The 26476-nt window shown below is 42.6% G+C and overlaps 1 protein-coding gene across 5 annotated transcripts; it reads left to right on the top strand.

The window, feature by feature from the left end:
- The first annotated feature begins 45 nt into the window (after window positions 1-45).
- On the top strand, window positions 46-26453 carry NUTF2 (nuclear transport factor 2). Of its 5 annotated transcripts, none has more exons than XM_037408989.1 (6): window positions 86-148; window positions 2110-2164; window positions 10313-10437; window positions 13864-13935; window positions 17914-18012; window positions 25928-26453. In XM_037408989.1, exons 3-6 carry the CDS (start codon window positions 10339-10341, stop codon window positions 26039-26041), a joined length of 384 nt encoding a protein of 127 aa, XP_037264886.1. In that variant the 5' UTR covers window positions 86-148; window positions 2110-2164; window positions 10313-10338; the 3' UTR covers window positions 26042-26453. The 5 variants fall into 5 exon arrangements, with proteins under 5 accessions (XP_037264883.1, XP_037264886.1, XP_037264884.1 ...); XM_037408987.1 differs by lacking the exon at window positions 86-148 and adding an exon at window positions 1167-1307; XM_037408986.1 differs by lacking the exon at window positions 2110-2164 and having other exon boundaries at window positions 46-148.
- Window positions 26454-26476: the final 23 nt, after the last annotated feature.

Genomic DNA, 26476 nt, shown 5'->3' with positions numbered 1-26476 from the left:
CCCTCCCGGCGCGCTGCGACGGCCGGCGAGAGCTCGCTGTCCCGGCATGCGGCGGGGCGGGCGGGGCGGGGCGGAGAGCGCGGGCGAGTGAGGCTGAGGGGGTTCGCGCCGCGCACGGTGCCGCCGCCGCCATAGTGGGAGCCGCGGGGTGAGTACGCGGGGGCGGGGCGGCGGCGGGAGCGGGCTCGACTGCCCGCCGCTCGGCACATGGCGCCGCTCTACTCCGCGCTCTCTGGCCGCGGGGGACCCCGTGGCGCGGCCACAGCGCTGCCGCGGGCAGCCGTGGGCTAGGCTTTGGGTGGCAGCCGACGGCCGGAGCCGCCCTGACCTTCCCCGTCTTTGAGGCGCCGGCAGCGCGGGGCCCCCAGGGGCGGCGGCCGTGGCCCGGCGCCCGCACCTACGGGCTGAGGGAGCCGCGGTGCCGCCCGGGGCTGTGGGGGCCCGGGCGGGGCCCCGCCGGCGGGCGGTGGGCTGAGGCGGGTGGGGAGGCCCGCGGGCCGGCCCCTCCGGGCGGGACGCGAGGCCTCTACCGGGACGAGCCCGGGCTGCGGGCTGAGGGAGCGGAGCCCCGCGGCGGGGCCCGGACGGTGAAGGCTGAGCCTCAGCAGCCACCGGCAGTTCCCTGCCGGCCGCCCCGGTGTGCCCGGGCTGGGCCGGCGGCAGCGGGCCGGCCGCCCGTCGCCGCTCCTGCCTGCCTGCCGGCGGCAGGGTTCGATGCCCGGCGGTGGAGGGGGAGCGGCTGGGGGCGGTTCGTGCGGCCTGAGCGCGGCCCCTGGGCCTCGGTGCCCCGCGGTGTCGGTGGCCTGGCTGTGGGGCCGGCTGCCGGCAGGCTGTGCGAGGGACGGGCTTCATCTGGTGTGGTTGAATCACTTTGTCACGTAGAAAACGAAAGGGTCCGCGCTTTCTCGGAGCAAAATGAGCAAAACTGCTTGTGCTCAGCGACCTGCCATAGCCGTCTGTTTTTTTCCTTGGAGTTGCCAGTTTGATTCTACAAGAGATTATTGTTTTCTGCCATCTCTATAGCTGTTGTCGCTTTTCAGCTTTAAAACCGATCAAAACCAGCAAAAAACTGCAGCAGCAAGGAGCATATGTTGCATTTCGTTAATATACAGTAGCTTTCTGAAGACGTTGCGTCCCAAGACCCTGTTCTTGCATTTCAAATATAGCTTCCTGTCGAAGGCGGGCTGTAACAGTGCTTCAGCTGTTCGGTCTCGTTTGAAGCCCATCATTTCCAGTGTGAATGTATCTTCTAGAGCTGGATTTGTGGCATACACGTTGTATTCCAGTTGAACTCAAACAAAACCCAGGTAAATGCTTGAAATTGAATTGGTTGCAGAAGTGTTGCTCAGAAGTCAAATCTGATTCATTAATCAGCTGCCTGCTGAAGTTGATCATCTTGGTTTCACTTTTTTTTCTGGGAGGAGTTGAATTTAGGCAATGCTTTCTGTGTTTGTGTGTGGTGAGTCGTAAGTTTTCTTATAGCAGCAACAAAAGAGAAAGGTGTTTCACAGATCTCTGTGTAGAAGTAGAGGAATTACTGTATATAGTATCATTATCAGTGAAACATGTAATCTAATTTGAAATGCAATGATATTTTGGCTCACTTTTGGGCTGTTAACACTGGGGTCCCAATTGTTACTTCACGTTCTTCTCTAAAAAGGCTGCAAGTTGCCTGGTAGATGGTTTGAAATGTATTTGTTTTTAACACCTGTGTTTGCTCAGTTCTTCATGAAATGCAAATAGCAACAACTTTCTGCAGTTTTCTCTGCTGGGTTTTCTTTTGTCTCTGTCATGAATAATAGTGTTGTCTGGTGGTGTAGAGTATGTCTTGTGTAAGGATTGCAATATATCCTAATAGCTTGCAATGTTGTAAATATAATTTCTTTCAGTTCTAGATATTGTGGCTTCACAGATGGTTTTGATATTCATATTTGTGTGTGACCAGTTTGTGCACTTACATACCATGTTTTTGGACACAGGACTATTGTGTGTTGCAGCGGGGTGGGGGAAGGAAGCAAAACAGGAGGGAAAATGTGTGGGTTTTGGAAGTGTAAGGTTAGTTTGGTAGATACCATAGGAAAGGTTTCGGCGATATTTTTTTTTCCCCAGGTGTATCTTGGAAATTTGGAGCTCAAGCAAAGACCATGATACCAGTTGTATGGAGGTGAGGTACAACAAGCCTTGCTTACACACATGGAAAGCTTGCAGATCGTAGAGCATGTTGGAGATAATTTTTTATATTTTGAATGCTGCCAATCAATAATAGAGAACGCTGTGGCTAAACCTTAAGTTATGGGGCAGTATACATATATCATTATCTTGGTCCTCTCGCATTTAACCCTGCACTAGTTTAATTTACCTAGAGTTACATTTTCAGATGTGGCTGCCCTTGTGCTAATTTGGAGCTGTTTTTTCACAATGGCTACTTTGACAAAAGTACAACAGTGGTTGTTTTCAAATGTGCCAAACTTTAGTTGTGAACCACAAGAGAACTTGCAAGGGCTAAGTTGCAGTTGTTGTTGGAAATTCTATTTAGAATAAAAATTATTACTGTATATTCTTTTGCTTCTGAGTTCATGAAGGAACCTGTTTAAGTTTTAAGTAATGATTTGATAGAGAAGAACAGATTATAACAAAAATATGGTGTATTTGCTTCTATAACTTTAAAATTGGCTCCTAATTTTCTTTTAACCTGAAACAGTTGTTGTGATAGTTGGATAGATAGAAATATCTTTTATTCTGCTGTTTCCTGGAGATTAAATGTTATGTTACTGTTCCTGTAAGGTAAAGAAAAATGTGGTGCAGCAGTTCTCCCTTTCAGCTCCCCAGTGCCTCCTCTGTTACTATAAAACTGAGCAGTCTTGGGTTCATCCCGAGGAAAAGAAATGCGACTTAAGCCTTGTGCACTTGAGTTCAGTTTCTGGCTTGCATAAAGAATACTGTGGGAAAAATGGCAGATGTATATAGCATTGTGGCTATTGCTTAACAACAAAACATTATGCCTTCCTCTCCAATTATATGTAACATGTGACTCTCAAATATATAGACAAATATTACCTGGACTAACTTTGTGACTCTGTTGGCTTGCCACGTTGCAGATAGGATGAGCATCAAGCTGTAGGCACAGTGAAAGATTTTCCAGAGTCCTCCCTGTATATTTGGTTTACAAATGGCCTTGTCCTTGCTGACATCTGTAACCAAAAAAATATACTTTGGGTTGGCATAATTCCTGCATTAATTTGGTTTAATGAAGTAGGAGCAGAGGAATAAAAAGACTGAGAAAGGGAAAGTCAATTTATTTTCCATATTTTTCAGAGGGAAACAGTCTGCATCTTGTCATTCATTCCTTCCCTTTCTGGCCTTCCACTGTTTGCATATCTAGACTTAATTATTTTTAGATCTGAAAGTGTCTTTAGAATAATGTAATTTCTCACAGCGTAGCCCTTAGCAATTACGATATGAAGGTCTTTGTTGAATTTTCGGATTGCTAGCCTCTGTGGATCTGTTGGCTACTGTGGAGATGATAGCAAAGATACTGAAGAGAAGCACTTCTTTCAGTCTCTGAATGCATGAATTTGCTCCTCAGCTGGGAATTAATACAGGTTTTTAAATGGGAGAAAGATTGACCACTAAATAGGAGTTTATCAGAAAGAGGTACAGTGTGTTAAGATAAATGATGGATGATATGTGATGTCCCTGAGTAAGTTCCAGTATTTCATCATCCCTGTGTTCATGTGCATTCTGCCTGGCCAGGGCTTCTTTAGTTCAGAGAAGAGAAGGCTTGAAATGGGGCTTAGTCATAGCCTCTAATGACTGTCAGGCTGTTATCAGGAAAATGGAATGAGGCTTTTCACAGAGGTAGTTGGTAGGAGAACAGGAGACAAGGGGCACAAATTGGAATAGAAGGAATTCTGGTTGGACATGAGAGAGCTGCTCTCTGCATGAGGACAGTCAAGCATTGGAGCAGGTTGCCTGCAGGGGCTACGTAGTCTCCATCATCAGGGCTTTTTGGGATCAAAGTGGATAAAGGTGTGTGCAACCTGATCTGATCTAGCTGACCCTGCTTTGAGCTGGAGGGAGATCCCTTACAACCTGAGTTATTCTGTGATAATTTGTGTAGCTTTTACTGTTGAGAGTGTATGCCTTTGCTGAAGGAAAATGATGTTATCGAGTGATTCTTGGTGTAGCTGAATAGATGATCTGTTTGAAGGAAGATTTAACTGGTCCTGTGATGCTGGTTCCATTGTGTTCCTAGCAAGTGTGCACAGGAGACACTTCTATCTTTCCAAGTTTCAGTGGTAATGGAAAAGAGATTGAAGCAAAAATAGTCTTAAAAGCTGTTTGCTGCTTTAATTTTTTTTACTGCAGTCTGAAGACTAGTCACTTTTTTTTTAATCTGAGCAATCAAAAATACATGCGTGGTAGAAATTGCGTGAATAACAGGAACTGAAAAAAACAAGAGCTCTTCCATTGGCCTTATTTGCTCATGTTAATCAGTAGTGAAGGGTGCAGCAACTGATGGTGTAAATCATGTTTGCCATGGGTTTGCATGTGCCCCTGCACCAGCCAGCACTGATTTAAAGGGAGCCTTGGTGCTCTCTTGTTATGCTGATTTTCATGTCTTCCAGAAAATGTGCTTGAATTCGATCTTAAGAGAGTTTTAACTTCAGTGCAGTGGTGTGTAGGGCCAGCTTTAATGTCCAGGGAGCGTGGTTTATTTATGCTTTGATTTTGTATAGAATAAGTGTAGTCATAACTGGATAATAGATGATGACACACACCCCACACCCCCCAGCATGTTAGAGTGTATTGGTTTGAAGTTTTTCCTTTTTAAATTCAGTGTTTTCTTTCTTGATGTTCCGCAGATCGGAAGGTCTTTACTGAGTTTATTTGCCTGTGATGGTCGTTCATTGATTCTTTGAATACAGCTTGCTTTTTAAAATGTGGCTGTCCCTGGGAGACCACCCTCATTTGCTTTAGCAATTTACATTATAATGTACTGTGCTCATGCTAGGTTTTGTTGACTCTTTCAGAAAATGTAGGATTTTTCTAGAAGTGCAGGTCTGCCATGCTTGAATTCAAAAAGAATTTTGTTCAAGCAGTAAGCTTACATATGTCCAGGTCTGATAATGGAGTAAAAACAACCACTGGTTGAAACAATTATTTGGTCTTTCTCTATGTTGCAGAGTTGTGATGATAGCCCACCTGCTCCAGATGTCACTGGTGCTTACGTGCAGGTGACTCTTTCTACTTTTGCCAAGTAAAAGGGTGGCTTTTCCTCAAGTTACACCTCCAAGTAGCTCCTGGTGATTGTGCTTCAGCAGAAAGATGAACTTTGTGCTGTAGCGTGCTGACACAGAATTGTTTCCACATTGTTTTGTGGTTTCTTGTTTGTTGAAGGAAGCAATGGGAAGAGGTTTCATCCAGACCTTTTGCAGAATCAGGTCTTCTAAGAACTGTGTTCCCTTTTAGGAGTTATAGGCAGTCTTGCTGTGTTCGTGCTGATCTCTCACACTTTGAGTTAAGGCAGAGAAGGAAGAGGGATGAGGGTAGATAGGAACACCTAAGCTGGGACAAGCAGTGGAAAAGATTGTGTGGGTTTGAATTTTGCGGACAGAAGAATCTGCTGCCTGAGGCCAATGTAACCTTAGTCTAATTCAAGGTCACTCATGGCCCACGTGAAGGCTCTGTTCTCTTCGAGTCCTTTTCTCATACCTTGATGCGTCTTCTCTCTTGGTGCTGCTGCTGCTTTCTGGGTCGTGCCGCTTCACATGATATTGGTGCCATCTGCTGCATGCCAAAGCAGGTGAGGGAGAGGCTTAGTTCAGGCAGTTGTCCCCCTCCTGGACTAGCATGGTTGGTGGCACAGGACACAACAAGCCGGAGGAGCCTGTGGGGAAGTGGGGAGAGAGGCTTCAGCGTGCAGTGTTGCCTTGTGTGATTTGGCAAGGTCGAGGAGCAACAGAAGCATTGGGCAGTATGTTCTGTGCGGGCTGGGCTGTCGGAGTTGTGGGGCCCTGGGGAAGGCCTGTTGATGTTGGGAGCCTGTGACTGCATGTAGGAAGGCCTGGTGGTATGTGGAACTGGGAAGTTCTGCATGGCTTAGGGTATGAATTCCCTCTTGCAAGATGCTGAACATGGGAGCTTTGCTGTGCGTTCAGAGATGCGGTGTACACCAAGGCATTGTGCAGCAGTGGCAGGGCCACGCCAAGGGATGAACATTGGATGAAGATACTGGGGACACCATGGTACCTTGTAAGAAGCTTGGTGAGAGATGTGTAGAGGACTGGAGTTTACACTTGAGGATGTGTCAGTGTGTGGCCTGGCAAAGGTATTGGAAATTTTGATTTAGACTTCACTGTGGAAAAGTCCCCCGTGGAGCAGCAGCGATTCCAGTTCTGCAGCGTCAGCGTATACCTGTTGAAGAGGGAGCTGCTGGCAGCTGCAGTTTTTGTGCACTGTACTAGGTTTTGGCTTGAGCACTGACTGCTGGGTGGTATTTGAGGTGGGCATAAATTCTCTAATATGAGCAGATTCCAAAAAATTTAGTAATGTGGATTAAAGTATTACACTTTTGTGTTGGTAGCTCAGCTTTGCGGCTGTGCTTCTGTGAAGAAGCTGTTAATCGAATGGACTGTGATGATCTTAAGTCAATGTGATGAGGTAGTTTTGGTTTGAAGTGACAAAAGAAAGAAAATTAATTAGGTTAAGGAATTATGTCTCCTTTTCCATGGGGAGTGAAGGTGGAATATCCAGTAATACACTTATACAGTGGTAACTTTCAGCAGCAGTGCCACATCTTATGTGCCTTCTGGCTTATTGAAACTTCTTTTATCTGGCTTAATATTAACTGAATATTCTTGCCTCTGTAATCAAATGTTGAGTGAACCACAGATAGATTTGGCTGGATGGCTCTGAGGTACATCTGTGTTATCCTGGTGTTTGACAACATCAGAGCATATGCATTCTTCCTAGCTTTAGAATAGATCTTAAAAGCCTTTTATATTACATTTATCCCATTAAAACAGCCTGATAAATGTATGAATACAATGTTACATGGATTGTATCTCACTGAAAAGGACTGGGCTTGATGACACAGATAGTTCCTACTTGTTCTTTCTTTAGGTACATCTCTAAGCTTCTTACATCTGTGATGACAGGTGGAGAACATAAGACAGCATGGAGGAAAAGGTGACAAATCAGAAAAGGAAAATAGAAACCTTTCCAGGGAGAGCGAGAGTGTTCAGCAAAACCATATATGAATGGCACAGGAAAAAAAGCAAGGTTGTGACAAACAAAACCAAGGATCATTAATTTCAGCAGCATTTTTTGTTTTGTCTGGTTCTCACTTCTGGCAAAATCAGCATTATAACTGGTCAAATTTACGCTGATTTGTTTGTGTGTAATGGTGTTTTACCTGCCAAAATACAAATATGTTTTTTTAGAAGGAGATAGCAAGCTAGCATACTAATTCTTAGTTTTAGAAACTATACTACTACTTTCTGTATTTAAAATATGAATTCCTTAATTTCTTGCCTCAAAGGCTTTCTCACAGAACAGAAGGCATCTGGTGCTTGAGTGAGGCTGTTGTGCCTTGAGGAGTTGAAAGCCTCTGGGTCTAAACTAGGTGCAGTGGTAGCTAGCATACGGCTTGATCTGGAGTTCATATGATGGTACAGTGAGCTGTTAAAGGTGAATACACGTTGTGTGTGTGTATATATATATAAAAAATAATTTAGCTTCAGGAGAATAAGCTGATGTGGTTTTGCTGTTCACTACTTCATCTTAGTGTTAGGTGTGTGGCGGTTTAACATTGATACCATCAACTAGATTTGCACTTGAATGTTTAGGAAGGATATCAGAGTGATGAGAGTTCATGGGTTGAAGTTGAAGCTATGACAGTCTGTAGAAAGTGACTAGAAGAGATTTTTTCACTTGGACTGATTGTTGGCTCTGCCACAGCTATCCCAAACTACACCTCTAGGTACCTGCAGGTCTGGAGTGGAAACAGCAGACTTCAAAACTAAATATTAGTACTTCTGGTTTTCCAAATAAGATGTGAGAGTGCCCTAACAACCACGGAGTTGGTGTGATGGTTTTAAGGGGGTTTTCTTTCAACGTAAACCCCTTTAATGCAGGCTGAAGTTGTTACATTTCTACATCTGCTCTGGGTTAGGCTGGTATGTGGCAATTGTGGTTTTGCAGTCAATACAACTTTTTCTGTTGTAAAGTAGGTTCGTTGTTCAGGGTGTGCATGTGTTTTGGTTTTTTTAAACCTATTGTACTTGGATGGGTTTTTAATTTGTGATCTGTTTTCCCAGAGGAGTGGCTGCACTGGGTAAAACTTCCTCAGACTGAGTCATATATTGCAAGTATTAGTGGAGCGTGTGATGGTGACTGATGCCAGATAGATGTTTTTTTTTTTGAGCAGTTCAGATATTTATGTGGCAACAAGTCTTTGAATTTCTAGTCTCTGTTGGTGTGCAGGGTTTCTGAGTTTGATGTTGACCATGTTGCGTGGGATATTTCTATGTTAAGTTCATTTTTTATCTCAGCCTTGAATAAAATGCATTTCTAAGATGCACTTGAGAACTAGCATGCAGCCAGCATCAGTTGGATGTCAAAATCCACGGAGTCTGTGGCATGCTTTTGGAGTGCATTATCACAACCAGAACTCTTCCTGCTGAACCTCTCCTTTTTTCACAGGCTGGAAAACATCCCTTTCTCAGCAAGGGAGGGCCACCTTGACAGTTCTCTGGGCTGTCACGTTCTCAGCTCCACAGATGCCAGCCATTTTCTCCCTCAAATAGTCTGGGTGTCTAAGCTCTAGCAGTTGTTCTTGGTTTGTATTTTACTTAGGTAGTTGAAATTACCAGCCTGAAAACCTGTATGTTTGTTACCTCCTGTTATGCCATTGATCTAATAAAAGACAGTTGCTGTTCTGTAAGTCTGGCCGATTTTGTGTAACCTTAAAACTTCTGGGCTAGGGTTTGAACTCATTTCAGTTCCCATTTGTATGAGGAAAACAGCCAAAGGCGTAAAATATGAGAAGAGCTTTCTTGGCTGACTTTGCACACAAAGCTAGGCCTGGTAATAATACTTGCTGTGGAGATCTTGGGGAATATGGTTTTTTGCTTCTCTTAGGAATTTGTCAAACCTTAAAGACGTGTGTGAGTAATTGACATCTAAAGGAAGCCAAAATAACTGTCGTGTCATGTGTTCTAAAATGGAATCTCATGCCTTTCCAGACTAGTGGTGCAGTACAGATCTCTAGTTCCAGGGTTCCTGGTCAGGGATTGCAGAGGGACTAGTAGTAGTCTGACAATTCTTGACATTTAGCAAGTGTAGTTTAGTTTGCTTAAGTAAAATCAGATCTTAAAATGTCATGTAGCGGGTTTTGAGCAAAACATCATGTTTTGAATCTTAGCACAATCCTTTAGCCTTTCAGGTGTCAGGATAAAGTAAAAATGAATTTGCTTTCTTGAAAAATTTAATGACATGGTAAAGCGATCATCGGTAGTGATCATGCACAAGGTGGTTTCTAGACTGGGTCTATCTGGACTGCTGCATGTGCTGTATGTTTGTTTAATCCCCCTAGTTTGGAGGGACTCATGTTCAGAAGCGTGCACTGCCTCTTGAGCTTCCAGTGCCTTCACTGGGAACAGCAGATTCTCACTACTATGAAAAATCACGTTTGTACCTTGAAATTGCTACAGGTTCACAGAGAACATTGTTGAGTGTACTTCAGCCTTAGTGACAGCATAGAAAAGGAAAGTAAGCTTGCATTAAGCAGAGAGCTGGTTAATTAACTCCTGTTGTGTAGCATTGAAAGAAACTTCCTTACACAATGGCCTATGGATGGTGAAATACCTGGGGAGCTGAACAGGTAAATCAGTTGGTGTGAGCCACTTGCAGACACTACATATTAATATGTCAGTTGTTTACAGTAGACAAGATCAAGTTGAAGTAGCAAACACTCACCAACTTTTTCAGTGGTGTAATTTTTGAAATGTTTGAATAGAAGGTGCTAACAACTAATTTTTGTTCTTGTTCTCCGCTTTCATACATGATTTGTGACCACACTGCAATAGCTCTAGAAATCACCCAATACTGTAATAAGAAATTAAACTATATGATTGCTAAGATATTTACTTACAAAAGTCTAGGACACAGAGATGAGACTTGTCCTACTTCTTCCAAAGAAAAATTCTAGCCAGCTGAGAGGATCTGTGTTTACTGATGCTTAATACTCAAGCCAAGTGTTATGCTTAATTGTGTGACCTTTCTAATTATTTTTTTGTTTGCTTTATAGTCACTGGCTTTAGGTGAGGATTCAGAATGGGAGACAAGCCTATCTGGGAGCAGATTGGGTCCAGCTTTGTACAACATTACTACCAGCTTTTTGATGCAGACAGGACTCAGTTAGGAGCAATATATGTAAGTATCTCTAAAAAGGGAGTAACACTCTCTTCTGTTATCTGTCTGGGTTTCCCTGTTTTGATGGGTGGAAGTGCACAGGGTGGGATGGTGGGTTTTATTCAGACTCCAGAATGTCAATCAATGCAATCACACTTACTCAACTTTCGTTTATTGCATTTCTTTTACACTTCACTACTTCTGTTTTGAGCTTTGTCAGCCTTACCTATAGGCGGTTAGACACATAAAAGCCCCAGCTGACTGTAGGCAGTGGCTTGCAGTGGAGGGGGCTGATGATGATCCTGTGACTAAATTCTCTGTAAAAGCAAATATGTTAGCTTTATTTTGCCATTAATTTACAGGTGTGGATTTGCTTGGATCCCTCTTGAAGTGGGATGCAATGTATGCCCTACTCTGTGTTTAGCAGTTCTTGCAGGTGTTTCTTGAATCTCATGCTGTATTAATCCTCAGAACATTAAAATATATTTTAAATCTTGAATCCAGTTTAAATACTTAGAATTTTTAAAATAAATCTAATTTCAGTTTAAATTTCTTCAAAAATCAGATTTTTATTTTTGCCCCTTATTTTGGGCAAAGTAGATTTGGCTTCCAGAGTTAAAGAATGTAGTTAACAAACCCAGGGAACATCAGCTCTTAGTTCTGGGGGAAGGTTCCCACAGAGCATGCAGAGTGCACTGCCTGTGCAGCTGGTTACTGGTGGTGAGGAATGCTGCTGGGTGGCTGAGGCACCTCAGCTAGACACTCAAGTCTTACAAGTCTTCAGCAGCATATCCTGGTTTTCTGTTCTTTTTTCATCTGCTGGATGAGTTGTATGCGGCTTCACCAAGCTCTTGAGGATTGAAACTGTTGCATGATCACCATCTGACACCCCTCCTTATACTGGCACTGATAGCACTTGCGCTTTGGTTTGTTCTGTATTTGCTGTCTACTAGATTGTTGCATTATAATTTCTTGGCCAGAATGTACACAGAGCCTCTAAACCAAGAAAAACAAGCAGCCTGTGTTCAATCCACAGCTCCACATAGGAAGGCACCTAGCAGTTTTTGTCATATTATTACCCAAACGCATTCAGTCTCACACACCTCGGAAGACTGGTGTTAAGTACAGGCTAATTTAAATTCCTGGAAACATGGCCCTCCACACAATGAACTCCTGGCTTTTTTTCCACCCTTAGAGTCTTTCTACCTTTCATCATTCAGTGGAGATGCCTCTGCAAATGTAGTCAGGAAAACTATAATGCAGGTCACTGATACGTGGTGTTCTGTGGAGTTCCAAAACTATGGAGGACTGGGACCCTGTTTTGTGTGGCTGAAATGCACCAAGGTCACAACTTGTCTAAATTAGGGGAGGTTCTGCAGAAATGTGCTTTTGCTGCTGAGTTTTTTGCCTTGAGACACCCTGTGGCAGCAAACATTTCATAGCATGCAGAAATGCAGCAGGGAGCACTTGGATTTGTTTTGCATTCCTGTATCACTGCTTCCACCCAAAGGTTCAGTTTTCTCCTTTAGCAGTGTAATATCCAAGTCAATTGAGCTTTTGTCACTTATTCCAGGTAGGCATCTGGGCCAGTCACTTTTGCCATGAATTGCTTGAGTTACGTGAGTTGGAGTACTAGGTCAAAGACTGGTTTTACAGTTATCCCCCTGCAGCTGTTTTGCAGGAAGATGCTGTAGCGACATTTTTCCTTTGCTTTGAGTGTGTGGCTACTTATAATGAAATACTGTCTTATGCCATTTTTTCATCTGTAGGGCTTTTGGGATAAACGAGGAGTTGCTTTTTGTTCTTGAAGCAATTCCAGATTGTTGATACAGTAAGTGGCTAAGGAACGCAACCTATAGCAGAGAGTCAGGTGGATGCTGATTAGGTACAATGGGAAGTTGTAGTGTGTTCCAGGAAGAGCATATTTCCTCACCAACTTCATCTATGTCCTCTGCTGCACTTTGAAACATCAGGAGGGTCCTACACTACTGTGTGCTCACCTGCTCATTGCTGAAGTGGATTCAGTCAGGCAGGTTCTAGGTCCCCTCTTTTGGGGAAGGCTTTTCTGGCTTTCCATATTTGAAGGTTGTGCTGTGAATACTTGAGAGGATAGCCTCATTCCCTGGTACCATCACTTGGCTTCTCAAGTCACCAGCATCGGGGGTTGATGTCATGCAAGATGCAGGTGGCGTCAGCCAGATGACTTGATATGTGACTTTAGATTACATGATCAAAGGCTGTTTCCTCCTGAAAGAAATGTGTCCAAACTCAAGAGGAGACTGTATTCAGGGGCTCTTCGTGCAGTGTTCAGTTGCATCTGTGACCCTGAAATGCTTTGTGATGTTGCCCTGGTCCCCTTTGTTCTTTTGGCTTTTGCTGCACTGTGTAGTTCCTTCTGTTGATATGTGGAGGACCAAAAGCTTTTTTTACAGTGGTTGTGACTTCTGCAGGTTTAGCACAGCCTGCGTGGCTGAAGTGGCTTTTTGATGTGTGGGTCAAGCACAAGGCCAGGGAAATCTACCAGAGGGCATACAAATGGAGTTCTTTGGAATCTGCCGTTTTCTGCTGAGACATTCAGAGCTTCGGTGAGAGTTGAAGACTGGATGGGAAAGAGCTGGGAATCATGTTCCTGGTGGTATTTAAACTCAAAAAGGTGGAAGGAATAGCCATCTGTGATAGGGTATGCAGGAACTTGGGCTATCAGGTGTAAGTTGAGCATGCTGTTTGGAGATGGCAGCAGGCAGGCTTTGAGCTCTGCGGAAACCAGTTTAAGTGGTCTGTTTGCCAAGGTTTACAACTGGATTTGAGAAGGCAGAGCTATGTCAGCAGTAGGATATTGTGACTGTGGTTTAAACAGAGTATCCTAAGCTGAATAGAAAGTTTCTTGCCTGTTGCTGTTGCACCTGATGTAGCATGCTCAGAACACCCTCCCTTGTATGCTGGAAGTCCTTGTAGGTTGAAGCACCTTAATTACTTCACGCCACACAGAGTGGTCTGTTAGAAAACTTTGAGAGGCACATTCTACTTTTCTGGGCGTGAGTAGGATAAGCATATCAGTACCTGAGAGGAAACAAAAAACAAACTGGTGGCGCAGCTTATTTTGTCAGATTTCTTCATATATTTTTCTGTCTCTGAGTGCTTGACTTCGTGTCCATAGGATTATTTTTTTTTTTATCCTTTAGATTTACTTCTGAAAGCTAACTTTGATCCAGCAGGAAATTTTTTTTTTGATGGTGGAATCATGATAATGAAATTTAGTCTGCTTAATTTCTAGCTGGTTTATTCCAAACATTTCCAGTTGTTCTTTGTGGTTTCTTTCCATCTCCCTTTGAGGTAGTTTCAAAATAGTTGGATTCTAAGGATATATGCCAAGTAAACAAAGTTTCTTACAAGGATTGCTAAAGGGTTACCTAGGCATGTTTATGATTGCTTTTCTTTTCCCCCCAGATTGATGCATCATGCCTTACGTGGGAAGGACAGCAGTTCCAGGGCAAAGCAGCTATTGTTGAAAAACTCTCTGTAAGTCTGTAATCTTTACTGAATGTTTTGGGAAACAGTTCTGAAGAATATAAATTAATTGCTTCTGAAAAATTGAGTTAGACTTCAGCAGTCTAAAAATCTTGAATATGGGACTTGTGCTTCCAACTTCTCATCTTCAGAAAATGTTACTTAAGATTTAATCCTATGTAGTGGGATGTTCCATTGGTGGCTCTAATGGTGGAATGTTAATGGACTCCATTAGTTTGCAAGGTTATATTGTGACTGCAATTGCATTTGATATGATTCCTTTATTTTTTTAGAAAAGTATAGTTCCTAAGATGATCCTGTGATCTAGAGGAATGAAGGGTGGGGTTTTGTTATTTTAAAGCATGCCAAGAAAATAGCAATATCAGACCTGTTATTTGGATCTGCCTGTGACACAGAGGCTAAACACGTTATTGCAGGGAACAATTTGTTTTCTGACACACAAGCTGCAAATAAGTTCTGTAGTGGAGAACCTGACTTATTCTCAGTGCAGCATGTGTCGGCTGTTCAGATAGGAGTGTTTACAGTACAGGACTTTGAAACCCGTGTTTCTTTTTGAGAAAATGAGAGGAAAGCAGTTCTTATGCATAGAGACTGAAACACTGTGTTCATTGTTAAACTTGAAGTTTTATCTTTTTGAGTAAATCCATGCTTCTGTTATAAAACCGCATGTACTTACAAGCTGTCATGAGACTAGAAAGTGTGTTTCTCTTGCCAGATATGTGGAGGGCATGCTTTAGGTCCTTGGGCATTCTGCTCAGAGCATGGTATAGCAGGCAGATATGCCATTTTTATTACACATTGAGAAGAAAAATGTTTGCAACTTGGACACTTGTCTTATTGCACAGATACTGCTCCTGTGTTTTGGAATCGCTGCGTTCATCCAGGACATCTTTAACAGTGAAGGGTGAGGTTTGCCCTTGGATCTGTGTTTTAGGTGCCTGCATTGCCTTTGAGAAGGCCATGCAGCTCAGAAATAGCAGTTTGCAACTGCGTGTCTCTAGGTGAGGGGATACTCAAGCTCCAGGGTTGGTTGGTTGTGTACTCGGTGTTCTTTAGACTTCTGGGCTAGCAGCCATTTACATATCCAACCAGCTAAGCAATTGCTTGGCTACAGTGTCTCAGATGGCAGCCTTGGATCTGGCTCAGTGCAGATCGGCCCCTTTCCCACTGGAGCATTACTCATCTTTACCTTCCCTGTCTGTGGTGCAAGTTGAACTTTCTGGATTCATTTGCCTGCTGCACAGTCTTGCTTGCTAAGTGGAGGCGTGCTACGTTGCCTTAGGGAAACTTCTGATTTGTATCAATCTGCCTAAAGTAAGGAAGAAACGCAGTAAAATTATTCCATGCCCTTCCACTGCTATGGCTCATTATGGGGGCTGTATCAACTTACCATGACTCTTAACGTCGTTTCAGCATACCTCTGTAAGCACTGAGCTAGCTGGGCTCTGTTTGCTCTTTCAGCTTAATGTGCTCACCTACCGTTTGTGCTTCTGGAGCTTCCTAGTCAGTTGAGCAGATCACTGGAAGTTTGACACTGAATTTTTTTTGCACTTCTGCAGTCTGGTGTTCTTCAGTGCCTGGCTGATTAATCAAAGTAAGCACCAAAAGGCAAGATTGTAATTTACAGCAAGTTCTCTGCTGTGTAACAACGATATGGCACCTTTTCAGTCTACTCTGTTAGATGATGCTAATACAGGAGGGCAAGGTTGTACAGATGTTGCTTTGCCAGCACTGGGGCACGTGTATCTTTTTACAGAGTGGGAGTTGACACTTGTTCCTTGTGTCTTGGTGTTGGACTTAGGAGTTGTTTCAAATAAGAGTGCCTGTCCTAATCAGGGGGCAGCCTGATTTACATTGAGATTTTGAGATAACCCTGTAGTTCTGCAAGCCTCCTGGACCAAGGAGGAAGCTGGGACAGGGAGCTTGGTTGCTTAGGATTGAGTTTAAGCTACTCTTGCAGAATTGCTCTTACCTGACTTCAAGGAGGATTCCAGTTTTAGTAGTGAAAGCCCAGACAAGTTTTTGGGTCAGAGGACACTAAAAGCCTTGGTGGTTGTGTGGCTTCTTGCTTCTTAGTTGCTTTTGTTGTATTAGATGCTTCTCTCCAGTACAGATGGATGTCCATAAGCAACTGTCCTTTGAGGTGGCTTCTGACTATCCTAAAAATCAGTGATCTTTCCTATCAGCTGACCCAACTCTTTCCAGTTGGGATTTCCCACACTTCATCACCCAAGTAGCTCACTCGGCTGGCCAGCCATTGGGGTCATTTTCTCTGAAGGGGGCAATCAGGTACTTGACACAGGCACTGTCTCACGCAGCCTTGTCTTTGGCTCCTTGTCACCATTTGGCAGAGCTCTTGACTCCAAAGTCTGTCCTTCCTCCCTGTTTTCTCTCCGCAGTCTCACCTCTCATTGGCGTCTTGTCACACTGAAAGCTGGGTTCTGGATACAGACACATTTGTTCCCTTTGATCCCTCTGCCTCTTCAAGAGACTTCTTGTGGAACTTGTTCAACAAGAAGCTGTTTTGCTGAGGTGGGACCAGGCTTTGTAGTACTTTTTTGTCAAAGGAAGGGTGTGCGGTGTCCCAGCCTAAGCTTGTGCAGGCTGTGTGGGTACATTGTACATTTAAGTTTGGGATGGTGACCCTGGAAAATACTTTACTGGTAGTTCAGAAAAGACTGCTCTGGATATTTTTTTTTGTGTGTGTGTGTGTTACTAAATGTCTGTTCCATATTACAAACCATTTGGCTCACTTTGCAGTTCATGGTGGGATTGTTCTCCCAGCCAAGAGGAAACACTGCAGACTTTATTAGAGAGTGTTCTTGAATAGTGTCCCTCTGATTCGAGGGCTGTTCTGTATGCTCCCTTTGCTTCCCCAGGTACTGATCCTCCCACAGTTTGTGTTCTGTAAGGATTTAGCTTCCTGGTATTCTTCCTAGAGCCTTATCCTTGTAGAGCCAGGACTGTACTTCACATCCTTGACAGTACAGCTTGGGTCTCCTGTTCTTGTACCTTGGCCTTCTAGCAGTCTTTCAGGCTCCTTCCACTAGACTGAAATGCAGAACTTGTCAAAAGTAGATGTTTGGGTCTGCCTTAACCTGTTAACAAATCAAGGGAACAGTGCAACAGCATCAAAGTATAACCTAGGGTTTCAATAACCACATACTGCTGTCCTGTGTAAGTGCATGGACTCTGGGTGTCAGCCATGTGGTCACTCAGACCTCCATCTATGCTGAACTGCCACTTCTGAAGCATCTAGCATTAATGCAGCTTTAGACAGAACAGTGCCAAAATTGCATTTGTGTGACAGGACTCTGAGAATGCCCTAGATATTTGGTGTTCGCTGCTTGGAATTGTCCATAGTTGGAATGTGAATGTGGTCTAAGTCAAAAGAGGAATTTCTCCACAGTGTCTGGTGTTTCTCGAGGTGTGTTTCTTGCACGCTTAACTCCAGACACCCTTGCCTTGGATACGTGAGCATCAAGGGAACAAAAACCGGGGAAACGTGGGTATGTGGATTTCAAGTCTTGAACACTGGTTCTCGGTCAACCATGTTTATCTTCTATTCATAGCCACTTTAATACAATAAAGAAGAAAATGTTGAGTTGTCTGGTAAACACCAAGTATTAGGTCATACAATCCTTTAACGCTGTTCAGAGCAGAGAAACTTTGTGCCTTTATCACATGAATTTTCGGCTTACAGATGATCTGAAGCTCTTCAGGCAGTGTAATTAGACTATGGAAAGGTACTGTTTGCTGGATATGGTGACATTATTTCATGTCTCACTGCTTGAAAAATAGCTGTTACGATCAACCCAGCCTGAGTAGTGCTGACTTGCAACAACTGTCCATGCAGTGCTACCAAAACAGTCTAACACTTCATAATGTTGGTTTTGCTCAATCATTGTTTTGTAAGTTAAACAATACAATGACTGTACATTTTCTGATTTTGCTTTCCTTTCATTGCAGAGCCTCCCTTTCCAAAAAATACAACACAGCATCACAGCACAAGACCACCAGCCTACACCTGACAGCTGTATACTCAGTATGGTAGTGGGACAGCTTAAGGTAAACTCTTTCCATTACAGTTTAACAAATGCTTATGTCTTAGATTTTTTGCAGGATTCCAAATCTGATTTCTGAAAACATTGAAATGCTCTCTTGGGTGGGGAAGGAACACTGGTAAGCTTGCATTGGGATGGGATTCTTTTGCTGTTCAAGCTGTCAAGAAATTGCTCAGCCCTTCAGATAACTAGGACTAGGTAAACCACCTGTAATTAGACAATCATATGTTCCTGCCAAGCAAAGTATCATGGTTTTTACTGTGTACATAAATGTCATGGGCTCTGGAAGCATCAGTTTCCCTTACTCTGGTGCAGTACAGTTTCAGTATCCTCTGTTGCATTTAAAAGCAGACTTTTTTTTTTGGTTGCTGATAACCCTTCAGTAAGACCATGCCTTATCTTTACTATCATGGGACACAAGAATACAGTCCTGGTGTTAATGCCGTCCAGTACCTCTGTAGTCAAAACTGGTTCAGCCATGGGAGCATTGCCTGTGAGATCAAATGCTTATTGTTGTAACAGCTGCTTCTTGTGAAAAAATCAGATTATTTTTCAGGCTGTAGTATGATTACACTACTGTTTGTTATACCACTGAACTCAAACTCACCCAGCCTCCTGTTCTTTTGAGGAGATGTTCCATCTTAATATACCAGGGCCATAGACTTTTAAATAAACGAGACTACTTATTAATGAAAGAAATTGATCTGGGATCTGCAAAAAATTTCCTTTATATAAAAAGTCAGCTGTAGGCAGAACTTCTCACAGTGGGCAAGTTTTATTTAAAAAGTATGGAATTACATATCAATAGTTAAAACTATCATAGTTTTGTCAGAGTTTGGTCCAGCCAGGCTGCCAAGTCAGGACTCTGACACCATCCAGTCTTTAGAGTAACTTCAGCCCAGTTTTTTTTTAAAAAGAGCTGTTTAGGTTTCCTTTTCCTGTTAACTCTGAATGACACTTCCAGGATCAAAACATTCGAACTTCCACTGACTGTACTGTTAACTAAGCAAACACAGGACTGAAAGTTTGAATCTGCTTGCTTAGCTATTCTCCTTACTTGTTTTGGGCTGGGCAATTGAGAAGAGCAGTTCCCAGTGTATTGCGTCCACTTCTGAGCCTAACGTAGATAGCTTTGGCTTTCATTAAAGTTGCTCCTGCTTCCTAGCTGCGAGTTGGATTCCAGCTTTCTTGTTGCTCAATCCCACCTGCACACACTCCACTGAGGACAGTCACACGTGGCCACGGAAAGCACTGAGTTGCAGGACAGGTATGAAGTCAGACATGCTGATCTCATCTCTATTACTCTTGGGTGTGCACAAAACTCAAATAATGTGGCCAAATTTTTACTCTGTCTTGGGCCGGGCCAGTCACATCTTCACTTTATTTTGCACAGTCATGTTTTTAAGGTTATTGCATAATTATCAAGCAGATCATGGCTTGCAGCAGCGATTGTGTTGAATCCTGTGGCAAGACACCAATTTCTTAAAGATTCTGTAAAGCTTTTGGGGTTTTCTCATCCTTTAGTACTGTAATTAAGGTTGTAGATGCAGTCTAGGAGCTTTCCATAAATACCATGGCTTGGAGCAGTATGTCTTTCTGTGTTTTTATCTGAATAATTTCAGTTTGCAGAAATTATTCAGAATAATTCAGGGACTATGTGTAGGTTGTCTAGGTATTAGGAAAGAATGTGCTGGATTGAAGTATACCTATTGTCATGAGCAAATTCAACTGCTTGTGAATTTTTAGTGGCAGAAGTAACATTTTTCCACTCTTCTTGTGTATGTGTCTCCAGTCTTAGCTTTAAAAAGCATGGTTTAATGCCTGGAAATCTGGCTTCTCACTGAGGAAGTGGCCAGAAAGTCAAAGTCAGCTTAAAACTTTGACTTCTTGGTTCTGCCTTGTGTGATACTTGTACAGGTGGACAAATGAAATAATCACTAATAGTCTGTAGCATGACACAAACATGAGCCTGCCAATATATGTAGAGAATACTTGTGCTAATACATATGTGTTGACTCAGTCCTGTTCTAGTTACAGGACAGTAACTGAGAACAACTGCATTCAGTTAGTGCATTTTAACAAGTGGCTTATCTGTAGCTCCAGTGGAGCAGGCTATGCTTTAACATGCAAACATAGAGCTGCATACTTGGCTTTATTTAAAGGTTACCTTCTTAATATATATATTATTAAAATATACCAGCTTGTATCTGTTGGTCTTGGGGAAAACTGTAGAGAAATTTGCATAAGGAAGGGCACTTCCAATACCATCAGTAGCAGAATTTGAAGGGAAAAGCCATGCTTCCTGCTTACTATTCAGTTATCCTTTTCATGGGGCTGTGAGCAGAATTCTTCAAAGCCCAGTACAATTAATGCATATGCTTTTGAATCGTCTGTGGTTTTTCAAAACTTGATTTGTTTTATGTAATGGAGGAGCATATGTTATGCATTTAATAGAGCAATCCAAGAAAATAATGCTAAAATACCTGTAACATTCCCTTTCTAATAAGTCATTCTTGGCATGATATTTAAATGGATTTTCTGAGGCCTTAGTTGCTTGAATTGCTAGTCCCGAAAGTTCAGTGGAAACTTGTTCTGAAGTGAGCTAGGCACATCCTGCATTTCTTCCTTAAACCATTATATTTCAATCTTGTTTGCTTTTAGAAAAGCAGAAAACCTTCTGCTCTCCCTGCATATATTGTGGGATGAACTGCTACCAAATTGTCACAAAGGCCTCAGCTCTCTTCACTGCACAAGAATAGTTCTGAAGAAATAATGGGGCCAAGACTGTTAATGTTAAACTCTGTATTTCCTTTACTAAAGTGTTATGCCTTAAGTAAACTTGCAGGTTTAGGTTGTTTTAAGCCTTTTGGCCTTCCTTGCTGGAAGGGGGTTTAACTGAGGTCAGTTGAAATCGCCACTGCCCTGTGACAAGATCAGCCTCTGTGGTGGTGCACTCTACAGCCCATCGTGCTAATAGCAATGTGAGCTGGGGCGGGGAGGCAGTATCTATGGCAGCAGAACAATCATCTGAACTGAGGGGACCATACAGAATAGCTTCTTGTAAAAGATGTTGGAGAGTAATAGAGTATCTAAGTAGGGTGAATATCACCAGTGAGGACCTAACTTGCAGGCAGAAGCTGTACAGTAGTCGCTTTCATTCAAAAGCATATTTACGAGTAAACATATGAAAGATCCTCTTTAATAGATGTTGGTGTAAGTAGTAATGGGGTTTTTTAACCTTTTGTAGAAGTATAATATACCTCCTCTTATTCTAATTCTATTCTAATTTTTTTATTGCTATTCATTGTCTGGGTGCATGCTTGCTTGCTTCAACTAGGAAGAGTAGGCATCAGTTTAAGTCTGTAGGAGTGAGTTTTGTTTAGTGTGCTGTTACTTTGCCAATATTCATCCAGAATGTCACCCAGTATTTTCAGTGTGCTTCACCTAGTAACATATTTCTCCTGTCGTGCTTAGGCAGATGATGACCAGGTTCTAGGCTTCCACCAAACCTTTTTGTTGAAAAGTTTTCAAGGTGCCTGGGTGTGCACCAACGAAGTCTTCAGGCTAGCTCTCCACAACGTTTAACCCTCTGCCTTACCTCTCTTCCATGCAGTCCTCGCTGTCCTGGTTGAGTAAGGAGTGCTCTCTTCTCGCTTTTCTGTCACTTGGGATCGGCTGAGAAGCATGGCTGTGGCTTGCGCGTTCTCAGAGCAATGTGGCAGATATGTGGCGCTCTCCGGGCGTGTGAATTTTGAAGTGACTGTTGCAGAATTAATTGTGAATAACTAATTGTTATGCAGTGTTTCCTAGTCTTAAAAGGGAAAGGAAATTTGCAATTAAAATCACCGGATGTTTTTTGTAACGCATGCTGAACACTTAAAGCCTTGCTTAAAGCCTGTTAAATGAGGCTTAACATCTGAAAGAGCCTGCTATCTAAAGTAATTAGCCTTCCCTCTGAGGTAAGAGTGGTTGCAACCCTGCAGTTCAATTCAACAGTTGCTGCGGGGTGCTGGTGGAAGAGTAAAACTGTCTGAGCAGGCAAGAGGAGAAAAGTCGTGCAGTTAAACTTGGATTGCAAAGTAGTGTTGCATCAGGTACTCTGACATGACCCACAGGTCTGTGAAGCTGAGGATTTCTACAGATTTGAGCCTCCAGGTCAGAAGGGCCGTAGAAAAACTGGAAGAGATCAAAAAGCTGCCAAGATTGCCAGTGTTCAGAGGCTGTGAAGCTGGCAGAGGAGGCAGCTGAGGGCAATCTGCCTGAAATGTAGGTGGAAAGCAGTTGGGTACTTCTACAACCTGAAAGTAAACTGTTCTTGGTGGTACTAGACAGTAACAAGGGTCAGTGGTTGCAAACCGTAACTTGAGAGGTTCTGATTGGACACAGGGAAGATTTTCACTGGAAGGCTGAAACCCTGGGAAATGGTCCCTGGACACCACCTTGTGAAATACCTGGTTTTGCAGGCTTGGAAAAGCTAGACAAAGCTGTGGTTGACTTAGTGAAAGATGTCCCTGCTCATGGTAGGGGGGTTGGACTAGATGGTCTTTGTAGGTCCCTTCCTACCCAAACCATTCTGTAGTCCATGCTCATGCTGAGCATGAGGCTGGCCTGGAAACTACAGGATCCTTCCAATCTGATTCTGTGACTTGTTATTTTAACTCAAGGTTGTCGTGAAAGAATTTGAACTGCATAAAAGAAGGCTTTGTAGGAAAAAGAAAGCCTCTGTGTTTCAAGCCTGGTCCCACATCTGGAATGCAAATTTTGAGTTGGACATAGCTGAATTTGGAGTGGAAAGTAAGGGTAAAGAATTTCAGTGATGTTATCTGAGCTGTGATGAAGATACAAACCAAAACGGGATAGGATTAGTCTATGCCTTCTAGTAGAGCATCTCAAGTCACTCAACTGTGGGTCTTTGCTATGTGTTAATAGCACATACTCAGAATTTTGGGAATGGACTATAAATTATTTACTTCACCTTAAAAGTAGTCTAGAATTATCCTTGTTTTTAAAGTATACTGCTCCTCTATACTGTGAAGATATTACATGAAAGGAATAAAAAAAAGCAATAATGTATGACTTTGTTGTGGGAATTTGCCATCTGTACAAGAGGAAGTGTTTGGGGAAGGAATTCCCTTTTCTTTTAATCTTTTTTCATGTGTCCCATCCTGAATTGGGCAAGAAAGGAGGAAATTCTCCTCAAGCCAAAGCAGTAAGAGCTGCAGTGCAGCCAGGCTTATCAGAAATTGAGGAAATGTACACTAAAACTAGTCTGGTGGTAAGGGTTTTGTCCAGAGGTATGCTTTTAAAGTGTACTCATGTCAGTAACAACATGCTCAAATTTGGTGTGAAAACTACTTACGCAACTTGTCATAGATGCCTCAGTGACCTAAAAAGAAGAGACTGTAGGGCATCTGAGAGTATTCTAAATGCTTATGAACAGTTGCGATTGGAAATTATTCAAGCTGAAATGATTCTGCCTGGCTGATTTAAACTAAGCCATTAGAAAGCAGCTGACACAAATATTAATTAATTCCAACTTAGACAAAAGGGATAGCATTAAGATGTTTTACAAAGTAGTATGTCCATGTACAGCGCTCTGATACTACTCAGTTTGGTTTTTTTTAACGATTCCTTCATGTCTAGGAACCTACCAACTCTCAAGCAGTAGTGAGACTACGCTAGGATGTAAGTGTTGTATTTGAGACCTAGGAAAAGCTAGAAGAGGTAGAAACCCATGGGTTTCAGTGCACAGGCCACCTCTTCAGCATGGATATGCAAGCATCTTTTCTGGGCAGATGTAACAATGGTAATGCTTAATAGTTACCCTGAAATAATTGGCATCACTAGTATCATGGGCAGATGAACTAGATGGATGGCTGGTCTAATTCTGCATAATTGCTCATGTTCACACTGTGCTGATTACAGCGACTCTGCCTAATCCAAAAGGTGTATACCTATGTGACAAAAAGCTGCCCGGTTCATCAGCCTGTTGGAACAGTGATTTCATTGGCACTTGTCTTGCGCATTTTTCTTTCATTCATCTACTGAACAATTAACTTGTTCATACTTCTGGCCTTACCTGTTGCCTTCTTAATTTCTGCCTGTAGTAGTTTCCTCATACACTTTGTCCTTCATGGTTTTACAGGAATTTATCTTGCCTGTTCTCTCCACCCTGATCACATTTTTGCAAGCTAGAGTCTCATACTCAATTTACAGGAAACAGTCCTGTAGCTTTCTTGTCCTGTTCTGGCCTTTCCTTATTGTATCACTTTTTTAAAATGATAAGAAATGCATGCAGGATTTTATATGTGGGTGCTCTCTGTGCATTTACGTAGTTGCTTACTTATGGGTTTTAGATCTCTGTTCCTTTCCTAATAACTGCTAACGCGGTGCTTGCCTTGATAGTTTTTGGGCTCTCAGCTGGTTTAAAAAAAAAATTAAAAATTTTCCATCGTGACTTCAGTATCACTTTCCTGAGAGGCCACAGCTAATCTAGGACCCTTTTTGGGTTTCCTCTGTGGATTAGCATACACATACTGAAACCACACTTGACCTACACCACTTTATTTCCAAGGCAGTTGTAACTGTGAAATCCTTGCAGTGGTTTTGGATTGGAATGCTGTTTTTACATGCACTTGATCCTACCAGTGCTCCGGCAGACTTGCTGTTTTGTGATATAACTGATGCCCTTAGCAAGTTGCTTCTCAAAGCTGACTTATATCATAGTCAATTTGTCACTTACATGAATATTACTTTCCTAAGTAAACACTTATTTTTTGCTTATTCTGTGGTCTGCTTTGCTCTTCAGCCTTCTCATTTGCTGTTCTTGGTGGGCAGCAGCAGAGCATTGTGAATACATATTCAGCACTTTGACAGTCTGTTTCATGTGCTGCTCTGGCTGCTGCTCTTCAATGCTTTTTTTTTCCTTTCCTTTTTTTTTTTTTTGGTGCATTTCCCCCCCTTTTCTGAAGCTGAATAGTTGTGTACTGAAAGAATAGAGCTTAAAATCCTCCAAAAATGCTGAATTGAATACGCTATGGTCAGTATCAGAAGATTTTGTAGCTTGGTCGTGTGCACTGTTCAGATGGAGTCCTGTTGTGGGATTTCCAGCCAATATGGGAATCACTTGTGTTATTTTGAGGCTTTAATTCCTGCATGATGTCTCTGAGGAGGCTGGTAAACGTTAGGTGGGAGAACTAGTGTCCCTCTAATACTATTTTTCTACTTCTGTAGTAATATAATAAATATTGTGCAGGCACTATACAAGTCCCCCTAGATGAATTGTCAAAGGCAGGAATTGAGGCACTGCTGCAGAGATTCTCTGTGCTTAGGACATCTTGTTGCAGCTATAGCAAATATTGTGCTTCCTTCAAGCTGTCCCCGGACAGTGGAAGTGGGAAGCACTACGTTGCTGGCTAGCTGTACCTGCTCTGGGAAAGCTTTCAAAAACCTATGTCACTACTTGGATCATTCAGGCAATACTGTTGATATCAGCTTCTCCAGAAACTCCCTGCTGTCATCAATCCAAAGTACAGCAGCTAAAAACTAATTTTGAAACGCCTTGTTTTATGCTCATTTCCTGGGGAAGGCCCAGAGAAAACTTGTGATTCAACACTGAGGCAGGTGTGCTCTTATCAATCAACATTGTGAAGCTGCTGGAATGAGACGTCTGCAAGTCTTCCAGAAAACCCCAACTTCAGAGGTTGTTGCAGGATTTCTGTGTCATTGGGCCCTAGGTGTTAGTCTGCAAAGCACCTTGGAACAGAACCTCTGGTTTTATTAGTGTCTCTTAAGGTACTACGCATCTTAAAGCATGTGACATCACTGTTAACATTAGTTTTTAAGTTATCTTATGACAAGTTTTGGAATACATTTCTCAAAAAAGAACTCTTTGAACTATTTTTCCTCTCTTTCTACAGGCTGATGAAGATCCTATCATGGGATTCCACCAGATATTTCTATTAAAGAACATCAACGATGCCTGGGTTTGCACCAATGACATGTTCAGGCTAGCATTGCACAACTTTGGCTGAGCTGGCAACCCCGAGGCACCCATACTTTTTTTTTTCTCCTCTTCTCTTACTAGTATTATTCACACTCACAGAACATTCCAAATATCATACACAAACCTGCAGCACTGCAGAGCGTGAGCAAGCAAGACCTGTGACCTGCCCTTCTGCTGAGTTTACATTGTCACTAGATGAGTTTCTTGTGCATGATGTTTGGAAGTTAGACTTAGCTGCATTTGACAAGAGAAATTTGTGTTGTACCAGCATGCCTCGGAAAGAATATAATGCAAAAGGTTGTTGTTTATGTACTGACAAGATGCTCTATAACCCAAAGAAATGAAAGAACAGCAGCCTGTACAGCCCAGATACTGATTTGTTCAGATGTTTCAATGCTACATTACACAATAAAATAATGAGATTTTCTTAACAGTTTAAATTGTTTTAATGAGTTGGATATGG

Source organism: Falco rusticolus, chromosome 15, assembly GCF_015220075.1.
Source record: "Falco rusticolus isolate bFalRus1 chromosome 15, bFalRus1.pri, whole genome shotgun sequence".
In the NCBI taxonomy this organism is placed as follows: Eukaryota; Metazoa; Chordata; class Aves; order Falconiformes; family Falconidae; genus Falco; species Falco rusticolus.
Note: the sequence above shows the minus strand (reverse complement) of the source record. Positions and strands in the feature narration are given on the sequence as shown.